At 45.3% G+C, this 19,683-nt stretch overlaps 1 protein-coding gene across 1 annotated transcript in view; it reads right to left on the bottom strand.

The window, feature by feature from the left end:
* The window catches only part of cacna1fb (calcium channel, voltage-dependent, L type, alpha 1F subunit), a 34,452-nt gene extending 15,007 nt beyond the window's left edge, over positions 1–19,445 (bottom strand). The window contains exons 1-20 of the mRNA XM_051070996.1: positions 19,100–19,445; positions 12,915–13,174; positions 12,513–12,613; positions 11,923–12,028; positions 10,064–10,203; positions 6,621–6,772; positions 6,382–6,534; positions 6,102–6,298; positions 5,912–6,015; positions 5,659–5,810; positions 4,814–4,888; positions 3,513–3,594; positions 3,140–3,166; positions 2,511–2,671; positions 2,197–2,422; positions 1,289–1,496; positions 1,023–1,143; positions 816–891; positions 630–687; positions 238–298 (exon numbers count right to left, since the gene is read on the bottom strand). Coding sequence (XP_050926953.1) covers positions 238–298; positions 630–687; positions 816–891; positions 1,023–1,143; positions 1,289–1,496; positions 2,197–2,422; positions 2,511–2,671; positions 3,140–3,166; positions 3,513–3,594; positions 4,814–4,888; positions 5,659–5,810; positions 5,912–6,015; positions 6,102–6,298; positions 6,382–6,534; positions 6,621–6,772; positions 10,064–10,203; positions 11,923–12,028; positions 12,513–12,613; positions 12,915–13,174; positions 19,100–19,121 — 2,482 coding nt within the window. The 5' untranslated portion in view covers positions 19,122–19,445. The remainder of the gene's footprint in view (positions 1–237; positions 299–629; positions 688–815; positions 892–1,022; positions 1,144–1,288; positions 1,497–2,196; positions 2,423–2,510; positions 2,672–3,139; positions 3,167–3,512; positions 3,595–4,813; positions 4,889–5,658; positions 5,811–5,911; positions 6,016–6,101; positions 6,299–6,381; positions 6,535–6,620; positions 6,773–10,063; positions 10,204–11,922; positions 12,029–12,512; positions 12,614–12,914; positions 13,175–19,099) is intronic.
* Positions 19,446–19,683: the final 238 nt, after the last annotated feature.

Raw genomic sequence — 19,683 nt, 5'->3', positions numbered from 1 at the left:
TCTGATCTCACTCAGAGGACAGAGGACAGAGGACAGAGTCTGAGCTCTGATCTCTGATCTCACTCAGAGGACAGAGTCTGAGTCTGATCTCTGATCTCACTCAGAGGACAGAGGACAGAGGACAGAATCTGAGTCTCTGATCTCGCTCAGAGGACAGAGCTGGTTTGATATTTCCTCTCTGACTCAGTCCTCCTCTGCAGCTCAGCTCATCAAACACAATGTGACCAAACAACTGACCATCGTCTCCTTCAGGAAGCTCCTCCTCCTCCTCGTACTCAGTGTCTTCGTCCACGTCCACCTGAGACACAGTTAGAGACACTCAGGTGATGACACTGCAGGTTAGTTTAATCCACTGGTTCTTAACCCTCCAGAGGGTCGCCTGATAAATCTGAGGGGTCGTCACATGATTCGCTGATTAAATTGGACTTTTGGGATTTTTTCTTTCAGTTCTTTAAAGTGACACAGTGAAAACACAGCGCCCCCTGCAGGTAGGAGTTTCTGCAGTGGGAGTAAAAGTACAGAAATGAAGATATTCAAGTGAAGTACAACTACCTCCGAGTTGTACTTAAGTACAAAGCTGAGTACAGTAACTGTACTTAGTTACTTTCCTCCTCTGACTGAATGTTTACCTTCACTTCTCCTTCCTCAGCCTCCTCCTCCTCCTCCTCAGCTCCCTCCTTCTTCTTCCTGCAGAAACAACAGACAGACAGGAAATCAACACCTTGTCCCCCTCCTCTCCTCCTCCTCCTCCTGCTCCTCCTGCTCCTCCTGCTTCTTCTCCCCCTCCTCCTCCTCCACCTCCCTCCATCACTCACTCTTTCTTCTTGTCGTCTCCGTCTCCTCCGGCCAGGTTGTCCACAGCGATGGCCAAGAAGACGTTCAGCAGGATGTCTGACACAAGCTAAGAACACGCAACAACATCCAGCACCGTGCATAACTGAGTGTGTGTGTGTGTGTGTGTGTGTGTGTGTGTGTGTGTGTGTGTGTGTGTGAGTATCTGGGGGTCAGTATCTGAAGGATACAGTTTCCACAGATGAAGAGGATGACGAAGTAAACGCAGACGATCATCCCCGGGAACACAGGTCCTCCGTACGCCATGATGCCGTCGTACATCACCACGTTCCAGTCCTCACCTGTCAGGATCTGAACACACCTGCAGAGTCAGTGACACTCAGGGTTCAGGGTTCAGGGGCAGGGTTCAGGGTCAGGGTCAGGGTTCAGGTTCAGGGTCAGGGTTCAGGGTCAGGGTTCAGGGTCAGGGTCAGCGGTCAGGGTGGGGGTGTGTTACCTGGAAGCAGGTGAGCAGCGCCTGCGGGAAGGCGTCGAAGGTGCTGCGTTTGGTCTGCGTCTCATCGAAGTTGAACTTGCCTCCGAACAGCTGCATGCCGAGCAGAGCGAAGATGATGAGGAAGAGGAAGAGCAACAGCAGCAGGGAGGCGATGGACTTCATGGAGTTCAGCAAGGACGCCACCAGGTTGGACAGAGCCGTCCAATGGCTGAGCAGAGACACAGTGACATCACAGCAGTTAGAGGAGGTGGTTCTGTCAGACACAGGGTTAGGTCTGTTGGTGTCACGTTTAAATGTGTCCCCTCAGGTCCTTCACTCTGCAGCAGCTGCTCTCTGACGACGAGCTGCAGGAGGTTTTTCACACTCGACAGGAAATCCCTGAAGAAGGACTCAGGTTGTTTACAGACTGGTTCTTAGTGCTGAGTTTAGTTTTCCCTCCTCCTGGATTCAATCAAACTCAGAGAAGCAGACCTCGACTCACAGAAAACAGAACCACGTCCTTTAGGGTTCAGTGGATCTGATTAAAGATGATGGACATTTATACAGACAGAGGATTTAGTCCAGTCTGAGTTTACTGTGTTGACTGTTACACAACCAGAAACATGTTCGACATGAAGAGACAGAGAAAACCTCCAGGAGGAAAGTTGGAATCACTGAAGACATGAATTAATCAACAAATGAAAACATCTATTTGAAAATAAAACACATTTCACTCTGTTCACTCTTCTCCAGTTTCGTTATATTTTAAATGATTTGTTTATCTTGTTCTATTTATTCTGCCGTCATCTTTGCTCTTTCTTGTTTATTTTACCTGGTTCATCATTTTCGTTCAGTGTTTAATCCTCAGGCTCAGAGGTCAGAGGTCAGGGAAGGAGCTGGCTCTCACCTGCTCAGGTGTGTTTTCTCACCGTGTGACCTTGAAGATGCGGAGCAGGCGGACGCAGCGCAGCACCGAGATGCCCAGAGGAGGCATGATGTCCATCTCCACCAGGATCGTCTCCACGATGCCGCCGCACACCACGAAGCAGTCGAAGCGGTTGAAGAACGCCACGAAGTAATGAGCCAGACCCAGACTGTACATCTTCAACAGCATCTCCACGGTGAACAGAGACAGCAGCACCTTGTTGGCGATGTCTGACAACACACACGCCTCAGCTTTAATCAGCTGTCAGGGACAATGTTGAGGACAGAAGCACAGGTGTGTGTCAGGTGTGTGTGTTACCCTGGACTTGTGTCAGCCACTCAGGTTGGTCGTAATGCTCAGAGGCACTGAGGGAGGTGTTGAGGAAGACGAGCAGCAGAACGAGCCAATAAAACGTCACCGACTTCACAGCTGTTCGACAATTTCTACGACAAACACGATTCCACCTCCGCAGAGTCCGACTGACAGACAGAGAGACAGACAGACAGACAGACAGAAAGAGAGACACAGAGAGAGACAGACAGACAGACAGACAGAAAGAGAGACAGACAGAGAGACAGACAGAAAGAGAGACAGAGAGAGAGACAGACAAAAAGAGAGACAGAGAGAGAGACAGACAGAAAGAGAGACAGAGAGCGAGACAGACAGAAAGAGAGACAGAGAGAGAGACAGACAGAGAGACAGAGAGAGACAGAGCAAGAGAGACAGAGAGACAGACAGACAGAGAGACAGAGAGAGAGAGACAGACAGACAAAAAGAGAGACAGAGAGAGAGACAGAAAGAGAGACAGAAAGAGAGACAGAAAGAGAGACGGAGAGAGAGAGACACAGACAGAGAGACAGACAAACAGAGAGAGAGAGACAGGTGTTATAGTGAAGTGTGTGTCATGTGTTATCGTCTCTTGAATGTCTGACGGTCAGTGAACTCACCAGCAGCTGATCTTCATCATCTTTGCACTGAAACGAAACAGAGGTCAGAGGTCAGAGGTCAGTTCACGGTGTATCCAGAGCAACAGATGAGAACTGTGTGTCCTCAGGTGACACACAGGTACAGGTACAGGTACAGGTGACACACAGGTACAGGTACAGGTACAGGTGACACACAGGTACAGGTGTGTCAGTGGAACAGGTCAGATAAACACTGCTGATGTTCAGAGATGTTAAATTATGGAGCCTGAATTGTGACATTAAAATTCTGACACTGAAAATAAAAACACAGACATCAATAAATTATTCATCAAACTTTTGTTTGAAATTTAGGTTATTGTGTCAGTGTGTGTGTGTGTGTGTGTGTGTGTGTTACCAGCAGGCCTGGCAGCAGTTGGTGTGTTCCTCGTCTATGTTTTCGGTGTTTTCAGAAGCTGTTTCACTGGCAGGAAGACTCGCTGAACACAGACACAGAGTTATGGTTTTATCAGTGTATTCATCTGAACCTTGTTGTGTTTGTTTTGTTTGTGTTGTGAATATTCAGAGTCAACGAGCTGCTGGTGAATCTGAACTGAGATCAGCTCAGAGTAAAAACCTCCTGATTAGAAACCGGGTCAGACACAGACCCAGATATTTTACAGGACACGGTGAAGTCTTTCCACATTTAGACTCTGAGAAATTAACACACACACTGCACATACTGTGTGTGTACGTCGATATTTACTCTCAGTGATCACTTTATTAGGAACACCACACTAACACTGGGTAGTTCCTGTCTCTGATTCCTCCAGAGGTTGGAAACTTTCCTCTGAGAATCTCATGGTTCCTCCACAAAAAGCCAATGGGATTTTTACACTGTGTTTTGGATTATTCCAGAAAATAAATGAACACCACTGCTCTGATGCTTGAAGCCTAAATATGGGCTGAAATATGATAGCTGGTTGGCTTAGCTGTAGGACTAGTTGTGCTTTAGCATCTCACATTAGCTTACCTTGAGTCGCTCTCCTCCCAGCCCCATCAAGTTCGTAGCACCGGTTAGCATCACAGCTAGGCTAATGTTAGTGGTTAGCATACGAGGGCCGATAATAGGCATGGTAGAAGTGGGTAAAATGAGGCTTGTTCAACATGTGTAATTCCCAGTGATAATTATCATTAACTACAAGTGGCTCAATGAGAATGAAGGAAATGGTCAAAAATAAAACACACAGGAGGTGATGGATGTTGTTGAATGCTCGATTGCTCTTCCTCAGTGCCCCGGATGTGTGAGACCGAAAACTGAATTTTACATTCAATTACAAATTATACAATTCAAATTCCATTTCTAGTGAAACATATTTCAGCCCATAGTAAAGGTGGACTGGTGAGTAGATGGGTTTTCATGTTAACGTCCCCGACAACCTCTGTAGTCTCATTTAGACACTCGTTAGCAACCGCCTTTTTTAAGACACGTAAAAGCTTCAAACATCAGGAGTGGGGGATTTACTGACCCATTTTATGTCGGAGAATAAAACCTGAAAATGTCTTGAGCTTGTGTTAAAACCACAGACCTTATTTCACACATTTAACCAGAAACGAGAGAACAGGAAGAGCTAACATGCTAACATGCTAACTGACTTCCTGGTTTTAGTCCTGTTTCACTGTATTTGCAGATAATTGATTGGTGTCTTTTCTGCTCACCGTGTGTTTCATTGGAGTGACTGAACCATCCAAACTTCCCTCTCTTCTTATCTGACAGATCACCCAGAGACGGACCTGAGACCCACAGAAGAATTAGTGAACCACACAAAGAGAAACAAATTAAACTCCATCATCTCTCCTCTTACAGCTGCTGTAACCCTGGATGTCTACAGGTGATGGATTTCTCACATCCCAACTTAAAAAGCATGTAAACCAGATGTTGTAGGTTTCAGTGTTGTCTGTGTATTAACTGGACCGTTCTCTTATTTTATCAAAATACGGAAGTTACACAAATACATTACATAACACAACAAGCAGAATTATTTTGTGGCAGGTAATGAGATGAAAAACATGTTGTTAAATTGATTAAATGAGCAGATTTGTGTTTTGTCTGCAGCAGTTCTCTGAGTTTCTGCCTCATTGACTTCACTAACAGACTAATTTGCTCTGATTAGCTTCAATAATTGACGTCCATTAACTCGACATCACTGACTGATGTTTTAATTAACTATGAATAAATGACCATCGCTCTCTCTCCTGCAACACGTCTGCTGAAAATACAAACATCAAAACTCTCTGAGATGCAGTGAAAACCCTAAAAACTCAGCAGGTTTGGGGCGCCCCCATAGCCGAATGGTTGGAGCATATACCACATGGGTTTAAGTGCCCTGAGCAGCTAGTCCCAGGATCGACTCCTGGTTTGGCCGGATCTTTACTGCATGTCATTCCCCCACTCTCTCTCCCTGTTTCCTGTCTCATCTCCACTGTCCTATCCAATAAAGGCGAAAAAGCCCAAAAAAATAACTTATAAAAAAAAAACTCAGCAGGTGTTTGACATGTCTTACGTGGGTTTCCATCTTCGTCCAGATCATCCATGTCCTCAGCCTGAGTGATCCAGTCCATGTATCCACACAGATCCTCCTCCATCTGTTGCTTCTCCCTCAGCTTCTGGAAATCTCCCCGAGCCTTCGCCTTCTCCCTCTCCTTACTGAACTCTCTGCAACGTTCACACAACATTCAAACATTTACACCTGTCATTTATTTTCAAAACATGTTTAAAAGAAATGGGCTTTTATTTAAGAGTGAGAAAGGACGAACCCACTGAGGACTCCCAGAACCAGGTTGAGAACGAAGAACGAGCCGAAAATCACCAGACTGACAAAATAAACCCAGGGCAGCTCGAACCCTATGGCATCATTCATCTGCAACACAGAGGACAGGAAGTGAGGATGGTCGACGAGAGGAGGGGGAAGTTCTCTGGTTAATGAACCGTTACAGGTTATTTTACCCAGTACAGAACGTCGGTCCATCCCTCCATGGTGATGCACTGGAACACAGTCAACATGGCAAAGAAGAAGTTGTCAAAGTTGGTGATTCCTCCGTTGGGACCGTCCCACCTCCCTCGACACTCTGAGCCATTAACGGTGCACTGACGACCGTGACCGGCAAATGCACATGGCACTGGGTCATCCTCCACATAATTATCTGGAAAATAACCAAAATGTCAAATATTAGTAGAGATCAAAAGCTTCATTTGATCTGTTCTCAGATCAGTGCACTGCCTGTACCTGTTCCTGTGTAGTAGCAGGTCCTGTGCATGCGTCCAATGAAAAGCTCCAGACCGATGATGGCGTAGATGATGATGACGAAGAGAACCAGCAGAGCAATGTGGAGCAGAGGAACCATTGCCTTCATGATAGAGTTCAACACAATCTGCAGACCTGACAGACACAAACACACAAAGCTCAACATGTGCACAACCATAACCAGACACAAACACACTGATAGTCCAGTCCTGCAGACTCACTGGGGACTCCAGAGACCAGCCTGAGGGGCCTCAGGACTCTGAAGGCTCTCAGAGCTTTGACGTCCAGACCTCCAGGTTTTCCTGGCATGTGGTGCGTAGTCGCCTGCTCACCAGATTTATGAGTCATTGTCTCCAAGACAACACTGAACAACCTGCATAAACAACAACAGAAGAAGAAGAAGAAGAGGGTTCAGAGGGTTCAGTAAAGTTTCAGCCGGAAGAAAAACTTGGACACTTTAATTTGTGACCTTGAAAAGAGAGACAATACAAAGATAACAGAGATGTACAGCAGAGTGTCATCTGCATAACGGTGGAGATAAATACAGTTCTCCAGGTCCTCCCAGGGTGAGACCAGACCAGATGAGGTATACAGATAAGGACTCTCTCCAGTGTGTTCTGGGTCTACCTGGGGTCTCCTGCCATCAGAAAACCTCCATAGGGAGGTACCAAGGATTCTGATCAGATGCCTTAACCACCTGCATTGGTTCCTTTCAAAGGAGTGAAGAAGCAGCCGCTCTGTGCTCCCTCTAGATGTCTGAGCTCCAGACACCTTCTGGAGGAAACTCATTTCAGCTGCTTATATCCACAATCTCATTCATTCAGTCACAACCCGAAGCTCATGACCATAGGGGAGAGTTGGAATGTAAATCAAGCAGTAAATGAAAAGCTTTGTCTTGAGGTTCAGCTTCCTTGTCACAACATCAGTCTGTTCCAACGTCCACATTACTACTGATGCTGCACCAATCCACCTTTCAGCCCCACACAACTCTTTCCCAACCTGGAGGGAACCATCCACCATTTCCCCAACCACTTCACACTCAACTGCAAACCACCTCAGCATGCACTGAAGGTCACAGGCTGATGAAACCAACAGAACCAGATCATCTGCAAAGAGCAGAGAAACAAGAGTTGCTGAGCATAAAGTTCTACCTCTCCCCCAAACAACAGGTCAGAGTATCAGGCCATCTTAGACTCTCTGGGTGCAGTCCAGGAAAATATACTGCCCTAGATTCTACAGTTCTGCTTTCAATGAGAAAGATTTCAATGCTCATATGGCCAATGATTGAGAAACTTGGTTGTGAATTTTATTGTGTGATTGCTGCCAATGCAGCAGCAGCTTACAGTGACTAACAGCGGCTTACAGCTAACAGCTGCTAGCAGGATCTAGTAGCAACTGGCAGCAGCTAACAGTGACTGGCAGCAATCACACACATTTTTGTCAGAAAATGCAAAAAGATGTAGTTTCCTGTCATTTCCATAAACATGGTGTTTAGATCCAGAGCACTGGACCGAGTACAGAGCCCTGAGGGATGCCACTGTCCATTTGTGCCACCACAGCAGAGTCACTGTTAACATCATCATATGAATTAGATGCATGAAAACAAACTTTTCTAAATGTTTAACTGAGATTATAATATGAAAATTAATGTGAATGACGTTGATAAATAAAGAATAAATTTTCCTCCTTCATGTCTCCAGACGACTGAGGTCTCTCTGACACACAGAAACCCTCAGTGTCCCACATATAGCAGCCTCTCAGTGTATCATCTCTGACTGTAAAGTGGAACAGAGCATCCTCAGGCAGCGTTACCATGACAACATACTTCATCATCATTGGCCCGGGGACGTCCAGTCACACCACCGTCATTGCAGCGAGGACACAAAACCAACACGGAGGACAAGGGGCTCAGGACCTGCAGGACTCGCTGTGACCTCAGCAGGTGACTCTGACTCCGACTCAACTGCTGCCAGGCTGTCATCTCTCTGTTTCATATCTGATGATGTTTGAATAACAGTCTGCCATTTTTTCTCAGGAGTCATGTCAAACTCAACACTCAGTGACGATGTTCTTATTATTTCAACATTTCGTCATTTCTACTTCACTGTCACAATGAAATTCAATACTTCCTGCAGATGTTTTACATTAAGACTTCCTGTGGCTGATATGGCAAAATCCCTCCTATTTTCGACCACTCAGGAGTGAGTTACCAAACTCAATTTGTTGCCAAACAATAAACTTGGCATGGTTACCAAGCTCTATTCAAACTATGTGGTCAGCAGAATACCTCTTCAAAAATCACGTTTCTCTCAGCTCCTCCTGGAGGATCCCAAGGTCTTCCCAGGCCAGATGGGATATATAATCCCTTCAGTGAGTTCTGGGTCTACCCCGAGGTCTCCTCCCACCTCAACTGGCTTCTTTCAATGAGAAGGAGCACTGATGTCTCTGATGTAACAGCAAAGATCTGCTGTAACAACCTGCAGGTCAGTGTGATTATAAGGCTGCTTGGGTCATTCACTGTTTCAGTCTGAAACATTAAAGCTGATATACAGTTTACTGTGGCATCAGGTAAACATGCACCTGAGGCAACCAATGAAACAGCAGTGTTTTGACTGATCACTCTGATCTGAATCGTTGAATGTGAGATCACATTTATAAAACACAAAACAGGACAGATACTTCAGTCGGCAGCTCAGATCTTCAGACTGTTTCAGGAACCTGAAGAGAACCAGACCTGCAGGAGTTAACTTCCCTGCGTCAGTGCAGCGAGGCCTCTGTTTGCAGCGTGACACTTAGAGTTTGTAGTAGCAGGGTAGATGTGTATATTTAGAGCAAAATGTAGTTACAGTGTACAGTGATCACAGTCGACTGTCACAAACACTCAACACAAAAAAACACCAAAACGAGATAAACTGTGGCGTCGCTGCAGGGTTTGTTCCTCAACCGGCCACAGGAGCTGCAGAGTTTACTGCAGTCAGATCAGATTTACTGCTGCATCACACACACACACACAGTTTGTACAGCTATCCTTTTAAGGACATTGCATTGACTTCCATTCACTGTGGACAGAGTCATCCAAACTTAACCAGGACCTCAGCCAGGACCAGGCTTTGGTTCCAGACAGGGTCGACATTTTAACTAGAAAAGATTCCAAAGAGATAAAACAAATGCAAAACAAACAAATGTTTTTAAGGAACCAACATGATAGAGCTTTATGTCTAAAAAGAGCCAACATCTAAATGGCGAACATATTTATATGAGACTGTCCTGTAAAAAATGACCACATACATTGCTTGTACAGCAGTGAACCTGTGTAGTCATTTAGGTTGGAGGACTGGTGGAGTATCTAAAGACAGAACCAGTGTCTGAACATGGAATCTTATGTTCAAAGAGAACCAAATGGTTCCTTGTCTTAAAAGAGAACAATATCCCAGCAGAGAACCTACAGAAAGAGAACCAAAGAGAGAAACAGCATTTCAATGAGAGCCAACAGTTGAGGGGAACCTAAGGGAGGGGAATCTAACAGCAGTATATCTAAAGTGCTAGAGTTGAAGGCAACTGGACTTCCTCAGTTCTGGACTGACAAGGAACCAAAAATTGTCTAAAAACAGAACAACATCTGCAGAGAGAGCTGACAGCTGCATCGATTCCTGCGTTCTCTCACCCGACGATGACGATGACGAAGTCGAGCAGGTTCCAGCCGTTGCGGATGTAGGAGCTGGGGTGCATCACCAGACCATAGGCTAAGATCTTCAGGAAGGTCTCCACAGTGAAGATGATGAGGAAGACATACTCCACTTGTTCCTGAAACACAGAGAGAGGGAGTTCCTGAACACATCATCAAACACTCTGATCTGATTATCATCAACCAGTCTGTGGACAGTCCTGCTCTCCAGAGGAACTACAGATCTTGACTCCACCAGTCCCTTAGCGCCACCCGCTGGACAAACTCCACGTTTAACTCCACTGCTGGTGGAGTTTTATATTTGTATCAGATGAACTGATGAACGTTGTTTTCATGGTCAAACTGAAGCTTTAATGCTCTGAACAGAGGTTTGAGTGTTGTAGACATTTACACAACAAACCAGAGAGAAAGCTGAGTGTGTGTGTGTGTGTGTGTGTGTGTGTGTGTGTGTGTGTGTGACCTGGTAAACGTGGATGTGGAGAATTTGTGAGCATTTCAGAGGATTACCAATCTGTCATCTGCTGCACACACACACACACACACACACACATACACACACACACACTTGTACTTCTATCTCTGTGAGGACGCTCAGTGACTGAGTCCCTCAGTCCTCAAACATCACAACACCAGCCACGACCCAAACTCAAACCTGTCTCTGACCTGAACCCGGAGACTAAGTCCTGACCTGAAAACAGGTCTTTTAAAGTTGTGAGGACCAACATGTCCTCACTCTGCAGGTCCAACACCTCGTCCTAACAAACAGTGAGGGAATTAAATTCACAGATTGAAATGATTTAATGAGTGAAAATATCTGGAGGAGGTGGAGGAGGAACCTCACTGAAACACTGAAACAATCTGATGTTCACTTGTTAGTCAGGAATCTGGTCCTCACAGAGATAGAAACACAAACACACTCTGCCGTCACTTCAGTGTAAAGTGACTTCATGAACTGTACAGTCCAACTGTAACTGAAGGTAGAGAGACACTGACATGAAGAGGAGAGAGAGAGCTGAACCATCAGAGCAGAAACTCAGCTGATCAGATCTGATCACAGACCTGTCAATCATTCCCATGACCTTTGACCTTTATAGCAGTGAGGAGTGTTTCTGTAGGTTCATATCAGCTGACTGAAGGAGCTCTCTTCACAATGAAGTCACTTCCTGTTCACAGCTGGACTAAAACAGAGGAAATACACCTGAACTCTACCTGTCTAATAATCAGAAAATAAAGGTGTTAACACTTCATGGATATCTGCACATCAACTAAATCATTCAATTAAGATACAAATTCAATGATTACTTTATAGCAAACTGCTGCTAAAACCACAGTGTCTCATTTTTACAATTTTATTTTTACTCCTGTTCAATAAACAGGACAAAACAGACAGAGCTAGGCTAACTTGTTAGGGGGAAAGCTGTTAGCCTATCTTAGCATAAAGACTTACAGCAGGGGGAAAGCTGTTAGCCTAGCTTAGCATAAAGACTTACAGCAGGGGGAAAGCTGTTAGCCTAGCTTAGCATAAAGACGTAAAGCATGGGGGAAAACTGTTAGCCTAGCTCCATCCAAAGTGAAACTCTCCAAAGCTTCATGCTTCAGGTGAACATTGTGTCACATGGCCTAACATTATACACACCCGACAGAGCACAAACACACACACACACACACACACACACACACACACACACACTCTAACCTGAGGCTGAATGTTATAACACCACCTGAGTCTGTTCAACTCTCACACACTCTAACCAGTTCCCCTGTTGTTTACTCAGTCATTCACATTTGTATATCTGGGTAGTTGTATATCTGAGTAGTTGTGTAGTTGTGGCTCTCACCAGGTCGTGGTTGGTGGAGTTGGAGTCGTCCTCAGGAAACGGTTTAGAAACTCCCAGAGCGACACAGTTAGCAAAGATGGCTAACAGGATGAAGATATCAAACGGTCTGAGAGACACATTAAGGAAGCTCAGCAGGGACAAACTACATACGAACTACTTCCGTGATTTTGTCAAAAAAAATCTTATCAAGTCTTTTAGGTAATGTGACGGTAAACATTTGAAGTCTTCACTGTTTATGAACTGATGTCAACTTTTACAACAAACAGGAAGTAGAACGTTGCCATGGATTCAATGAGTTTCTCTCTGAGCTTCAACCTGAGCTCTATTTTCCAGCCTGTTTGTCCACATTTTAAATAATTACTTAAGCTGAACTCTCTGTGATCAGATCCTGGATTCAGTGACACTGAAGGAAAGTTAAAAACAGGAGGATTCTGAATGGAGTTCTGCAGCCTCGTCTTGTTTTCTCCCTGTGACACCTGCTGCACTCTGCAGGTAATTTAACTGATGACTCATTAAACTGTTCGTTAGTAGAAGGAGAGTCAATTAAAGTGGTATAAAGCTGACAGCTGATTGGTTGGAGTAAAGGATACTTCCACTCGACGATAGAGAGAGCGGCTCGTCTGATTGGATTGTTGAGTTTCAGGCAGAATAACGCTCGAGGAGCTCGCTGGACCTGATTACTGCCCTGCACCTGAGGAGGAAGAACACCATCATCATCACCATCATCATCATCATAATCATCATCATCATCATCACCATCATCATCATCATCATCATCATCACCATCATCACCATCATCACCATCATCGTCATCGTCATCATCACCATCATCACCATCATCATCATTATCATCATCATCACCATCACCATCATTATCATCACCATCATCATCACCATCATCATCACCATCATCATCACCATCATCACCATCATCACCATCATCATCACCATCATCACCATCATCTCACCTGTCTCTCAGTGTGTTGTCTCACCTGTTTCTTAGCGTGTTGTCCTCTCTTCCTCTGTGTTCCGGTCGAACTTGTGGTCGAGTGAAGTGTGTCGGTTCTCGTCATCCTCACGCCTCCCTCGTTCTCTCCATCCAGCTCTTCGTCCCACTCTGCGTCTCTCTCCTCACCTCCTCCTCCTCCTCCCTCTCCTGCTCCATCTCCCTCTCCTCCCTCCTCCTCTTCCTCCCCCTCCTCTCCTCCCTCCTCCCCATCCACTGCTTTGGTGTAGCCGTTATGACCGCCACCTGGAGACAGAGAGAGAGAAGACTGGTCGGTCATTGAAACAAAACTCGAGCCTCAAAACTTGAAAATCAATAAGCTCTGAGCTTATTGAGACTAACAGGTCCTGTGGTGTTGTGTTTTGAGAGAGTATGTTACACTGACCTGCAGCGATCATGTCCTGGTTCTCGCTTCGTTTCTCATTTGGTTGCACATTTAAAATGGCTGAACATGTGAAGCACCCAAAGGTCTAGCTACATTTCAGAGCCAACGATAAGAAGGAAGCAGAATGCCATACACGCTCTGAGCTGAGCTGAAACACACTAAAGCACCTGAATGTTGTACATCAGATAAAACTGAAATGTGCTTCAACCTGTGACCACCAATTTCTGATCAGTTCATCTTTGAGTCCAGGAGAACGTTTGTGGCAAAGTTTCCCTCAAGGTGTCACTGAGATATCACAGTGAAGACGACCTGAAAACCTGACGCCTCGGGCCACCAGGAGTCGCTGGTGAGAAGTAATTGGTACAGAGCTGCAGCTCTGCAGGACACTCATTTATGAGGCAGCTTTGGGTTTACAGTTTCAAACAGTTTTTGTTGGTTTCTTTGCACAGTTTGTTTCATTTAGATTTTAGTTTATTGCCATGACACCTTCATTCAGACGAATTCAGAAAAATCAGTGTTTGCTTGGAAAAAGAATCTGTGTAATAATTAATAGAATAAGGAGTGTTCAGGCCAACAGAGGTTCAGCCTGATTCTCTGAACCTGATTCACTGTTCACAGCTGAATTAAGGGCAGAGAAGAAGACATTAGTTTGGTGGGACGTGTTCACTCTGACGGTGAAGAAACATCTGGATTTACAGCTGGCTATCAGATCACTGAATCTGAGTTTAACATCATCGTTATTCTGTTTTACTTCTGCGTTCAAACTCATCACGTTTCCTCCAAGGTCAAAGAGGAGGAGGAGGAGAGAGGAGGAGAGAGGAGGAGAGAGATGTGACGGTTTCCAGAGGAGGTGAAAACAGAAATATTGTAGTGAACAGCTGTGACCTAGATCTCTCTCTCTCTATCTGTGTGTGTGTGTGTGTGTGTGATCTGGGCTGTGATTTATGTGTTAGTACCTGAGGACCCCGAACACACACACACAGATAAACCCAGTGATGGACAGAACAGTGAGATTACATGATGACCTCTCTCTCTCTCTCTCTCTCCCTCTCTCTCTCCGTCTCTCTCCCTCCCTCTCCCTCTCTCCCTCCCTCTCTCTCTCTCTCTCTCTCTCTCTCTCCTCTCTCTCTCTCTCTCTCTCTCTCCTCTCTCCCTCCTCTCTCCTCTCTCTCTCTCTCCTCCTCTCTCCTCTCTCTCTCCTCTCTCTCTCTCTCTCTCTCTCTCTCTCTCTCCCTCTCCTCCTCTCTCTCTCTCTCTCTCTCTCTCTCCCTCCCTCTCTCTCTCTCTCTCTCTCTCTCTCACGACCTTCGTTCAGTGATTTCCTAGATTTCCTGTGTTTCCCAGAATGCCTTGCTTCTCTGCCCAGCTGTTGTTTTTTTTACATGCAGGTAGAAAGTGAGAGCAGAGCTGAAACTGATGATTCTCATTATATCAGATTATTTTTATTAAATACAACATGAGACACTAGAATGAAAAAAACAACCAAGTCCCACAGTGATGATGTGTTTCTGTAGTCCAGCCCTGAAGTTAGCATCAGCCTGGTTCCTCCACAAAAAGCCAATGGGATTTTTTTTTGAGTGTTTTGGATTATTCCAGAAAATAAACTGTGAGCAGCTAAAGTTTCTGATCCTTCCGACTCTGTACCTGTTTTTACATAAAAAATCAATCAATAATTATTAATCAAATGTCTGAATTTTCTGAGTCAGTTAATCAATGAACTGATGATGATAAATGTTTTAACTCTACTGAACACACTGACGATATGTTCACACTCAGTGGGAAATAAGGTCTTTAACTAAAATGTAATGGAGTATAGAGCTTCGGTAGATGACATCACCCAATCCCAGCATGCAACAGTCGAAATCACAACACTGCCATATCGGCAGGAAAGCACGCTGTTCAAATTAGCTCCAGACATAAAACTGCTAGCAGCTAACTCATCTCTTTACCTGCTGTATTTATTAAGAGTGAACTTGGTGGAAGCTGCTGTGTGATTCTCAAAGATTCTGAGAGACAGGAACATATTACTGCCAGAAAACCAGCTGAAGCGAGCAGAAGAAAACCGAATGATCACTTTATATCAGGTACAGAATTCAACGCTTTCGATTTCTAACAGTTCTATTGTCATAAAAGACATTTTAGACCTGTGCACTGTGGTGTGGATATTATGGAGCTAATTTATTGGACGAGGGAAAGTTGATGAGGTTGTAGATCTGGATGCTGCAGGTCTGGAACATTGTAAGAGTCAGTATTGTTTAATCTATCAAGTTTTACAATACATGGTTCAATTTCTGTGGATTTTAAGTGTGAGGCTCTGCTGGCTGGAAATCAGGCTTTTCCTGCCAACATGGCGGCATAAACAAACTGAGTCATGTGACGCCTGGAGCTCTGTAAAGTGGCAGAAACAGAAAAACTCAAGTGAAGAAGAAGGAGCTCAGTTCTTGAGTAAATGTACTTAGTTACTTTCCACCACTGCTGTGCTTCTCAGTCACACACAAACTCCATCTATCTGTTGTTAACAAGTGGACGGAGGAGCTGGGAATCGAACCACCAACCCTGGGATCCTGACCTGCTCTGCTCCACTGATCACAGCTGTGCCAGTAATTCCTGGCACAGCTGGAATTACAGCAGAATGCTCCTTTATCGTGTTTCCTCCTCTGAACCCTGAGCTGGCTGCATCTCAGCTCGTTTGTCCTCGTCCAATCAGCAGCTGAGGTTTGTTCGGTGCAGGTCACATGACTGTGGGTCACGTTGTTCTGCTCCTGTGGAGGAGCTGCTTCACCCGCAGGACGACAAGAACCACCGACTAATTATCCCCGAATTATCCCGAGTCAACTCACATCAGCCTGACGACAGAGTGTGTGTGTGTGTGTATGTTAGTCTAATGGAGCGTCCCATCACTCACACACAACCCTCATCTGCCTTGTTAACTTTCTACTTTTCACTGCCTGGTCTCAGTGTGAGTGTGTGACGCTGAGTTTATATGAGTGTCTTAGTGTGTGTGTTTTAGTGTGTGTGTGTGTTTTAGTGTGTGTGTTTTAGTGTGTGTGTGTGTTTTAGTGTGTGTGTTTTAGTGTGTGTGTTTTAGTGTGTGTGTGTGTGTTTTAGTGTGTGTGTTTTAGTGTGTGTGTGTGTGTGTTTTAGTGTGTGTGTGTGTGTGTGTGTGTGTGTGTGTGTGTTTTAGTGTGTGTGTGTGTGTGTGTGTGTGTGTGTGTGTGTGTGTGTGTGTGTGTGTGTCACGCTGCCCTCCAGCCTGGTCCAGCTGGAAGGTCATCAGTTCATTTAGTGAATGCTGGGGCAGTTTTCTTTTTCTTCACTGCTCAGCTCACACACACACTCACACACACTCACACACAGCAGTAGTTTAAACAGTTAAGCTGAATCAATACATGAACATGTATCAGCTCAGTCATCCTGAGATGATGAGCTGATTAATTGATCAGCTGATCAACAGAAAGTAATATTATGAATGTCAGCTGTAGTTATCTGAACATGTGGTGGGGGTGGAGTTACAGGCTTTATGAGTAGGGAACATGAAATAAAAGCTAAATGTTGGTGTTGAGTGTTTCCTGTAGTTTGTACAGTACAGAGGTTGTATGTTGCTGTGGCGACACTAATTCCTCCTAAAGGAAACAATAAAGGCGAATCTCAACTGTTCAGAGTCATTGTGACGGTTAGCAAACATTGCTGCTCAAACATAGTGAAAACAGTTAGCTATGGTCGTCTGTCTGTCTGTCTGTCTGTCTGTCTGTCTGTCTGTCATCCTAGCTGGGTGAAGTTAGCTCGCTAACACCAACTGTATTCACCTTAGCTGAGCAGCACAGAAAAGAAAAACTGAAACATGACAATAAAGAAGGCCTGGGTCTGATTCTGAGGTCTGAGTCTGAAGTCTGAGTCTGAAGTCTGAAGTCTGAAGTCTGAGTCTGAGCCTGAAGTCTGAGTCTGAAGTCTGAAGTCTGAGGTCTGAAGTCTGAGGTCTGAGTCTGAAGTCTGAGTCTGAAGTCTGAAGTCTGAGGTCTGAAGTCTGAGGTCTGAGTCTGAAGTCTGACAATAAAGAAGGCCTGGGTCTGAGCCTGAAGTCTGAGACTGAAGTCTGAAGTCTGAGTCTGAGTCTGAAGTCTGAGTCTGAGTCTGAGGTCTGAGGTCTGAGGTCTGGGTCTGAAGTCTGAGGTCTGAGGTCTGAGTCTGAAGTCTGAGGTCTGAGTCTGAGGTCTGAGGTCTGAGGTCTGGGTCTGAGGTCTGAGGTCTGGGTGTGTGATGAACTTTAAAGGTTTGAATAAAGTGAACATAAGCTCCGTCTCACTGCCTGAACAAAAGGACGGATTAACTGACAGATGATGTCACGTGCGTTAATGCTCATTTCCATGACAACGTTATCGGAGGTCCATGGAGGCCATCTTAGCTGCGTGGGCGGAGAGCAGGAAGTCTGATCCTCCATCAGGATCAGAAGGATTAACGCGACTCTCTTTAAATTGGGGGGGTCTGAACCAGGACCGTGTCCTGCTGGACCTCCAGGACCTGGTTTGTTCCCACAGATCCTGGATCTTTATCGTGGTCCTTCAGACATTTCTGGCGGTGTATTGGGTTTGTTCTGCTGGGGGAGGCCCCTGTCATTGGGGAGTGCTGTGCCATGGGAGGGGGGGGAGTCTACAACATTGGATTGGAACCAGATCTGATCTGAAACCAGATGAAGGATCTGGATGTTCAGTAACTGAACGAACAGCTGGTCTCCACGTGGAGGAGAAACCTCCTGCATGATGAGGAAGTCCAAACACCACATGCAGCGACTACGACTAGTACGAGTGTTACACCGCGACTTGTCTTTTAACAAAGCAAAAAATACCTTGTGTTGAATTGCTGTGGTGTTTCAGTGTCAGGTCTGAAGATGAGTTTGATCTGCTTCACTGTCAAACTGCAGCTGCAGAGAGAACATGTCACTGAGACGTCCTGACAGCTTCCTGTGGCTGGAGACTCACTGTCCACTTTATTAGGTACACCTGATCACCTGCTCGTTAACACAGGTATCAGCAGCTCAGTGTGTTAGAAATGATGTGACGCTGAGCGGTGAGTCCACCTGCAGAGACACAGCTGATGGACACCGTCCAACACTCAGAGACAAACTGAGGATATCATCATCTCTGACGTCCTTTCAGAATAAAAGCTCAGAGGAAACAGAGGCTGCAGAGCTTCAGTCAGAATCTCTTTCCTTCACCAGGAGCTGATCAGAGTTCAGCTGAAACACATTTACTCACTGAGTCCATCAGATCTGGTCTCACTGTGTCTGAACTCAGAGCTGCTGAATATAAAGAGGAGTTATTTCCTCTGGTCCTAAAGAGAAAAAGCTGTTCCTGCAGAGGGAGGTCAGACTGATGAAGTCAGTGAGTCCTGACAGAAAGCTCAGGCTCTCGCCACAGAAATCATTATCAGGGGAAACTGATTTGATTATAGATATTTATAGATTTGAAAATAAACTTTGTTTAATCTTCTTGAATGTGATCAGACCTGTTTCTGCTGTTGGTGAAATGATAAAGACAGAAGCTGAAAGCTCCAGAGTCACTTCACATCATTCTGCAGCAGATTCACTGACTCGGTTCTGATGCTTCATAGATGATTTTATCGATCAGTTATTGATCTATCAGCCGCTTGTTTAATCTAAAACCCGCAGAGAATCAGGAGGTGATCAGCAGCTGATCAACTGATCGATCGATCCGCAGCTGTTTAAAGAGAATTGAACTTTGCCTCAGACTCTCCGATCAGCGGACACAAACACAAACACACATTCTTACTTTTTCGGCTTTCTTCGTACATCTCCGCTGCTTCTCTGTCTCAGCTCCTCAGCTCCAAACACCGATAATCATCTTTTATCAATCCGCAGTTTGATCAGTTTCCTGACGCTCTCCGCTCCATCAGCACAAACTACTTCTGCACATTTTCTCTCTAATGATCCACTTTCCTTCTGCTGCAGCTGCCAATCAGTTCATCAATTCATCAGTTCATCAATTCATCAGTTCATCGACTGATTCATTAACATCCGAGAGGAGAAAAAAGGAGACGAGATAAATCCAGAGAATCAGAGGAGACGAATTCCGCTTCTTTTTTTCAGCTTCGGTTCACTAATCTGACTCTCTCTCTCTCTCTCTCTCTCTCTCTCTTCATCTCTCTCTGCCCCCCCCCCCCCCCCCATTAGGGATTAAACAGCGAGCTCAGTGAGTTAAAGGGGAGGGCAGCTGGGAGCGAGTTAAAGGCGCAGAGAATAAAAATGTGACACAGCTGCCGTGAGGACTGAGAGCAGCTCTGAGCTTCATCAAACTGATTCTGTTCAAACTTTACTCTTCAGGGTCTCAGCTCCTGTTTCCATGACAACAGTTTC

Source organism: Lates calcarifer, linkage group LG6 (genome assembly GCF_001640805.2).
Source record: "Lates calcarifer isolate ASB-BC8 linkage group LG6, TLL_Latcal_v3, whole genome shotgun sequence".
Classification (NCBI taxonomy): domain Eukaryota; kingdom Metazoa; phylum Chordata; class Actinopteri; family Centropomidae; genus Lates; species Lates calcarifer.
The sequence above is the reverse complement of the archived record's forward strand: the minus strand, read 5'-3'. Positions and strand labels throughout refer to the sequence as shown.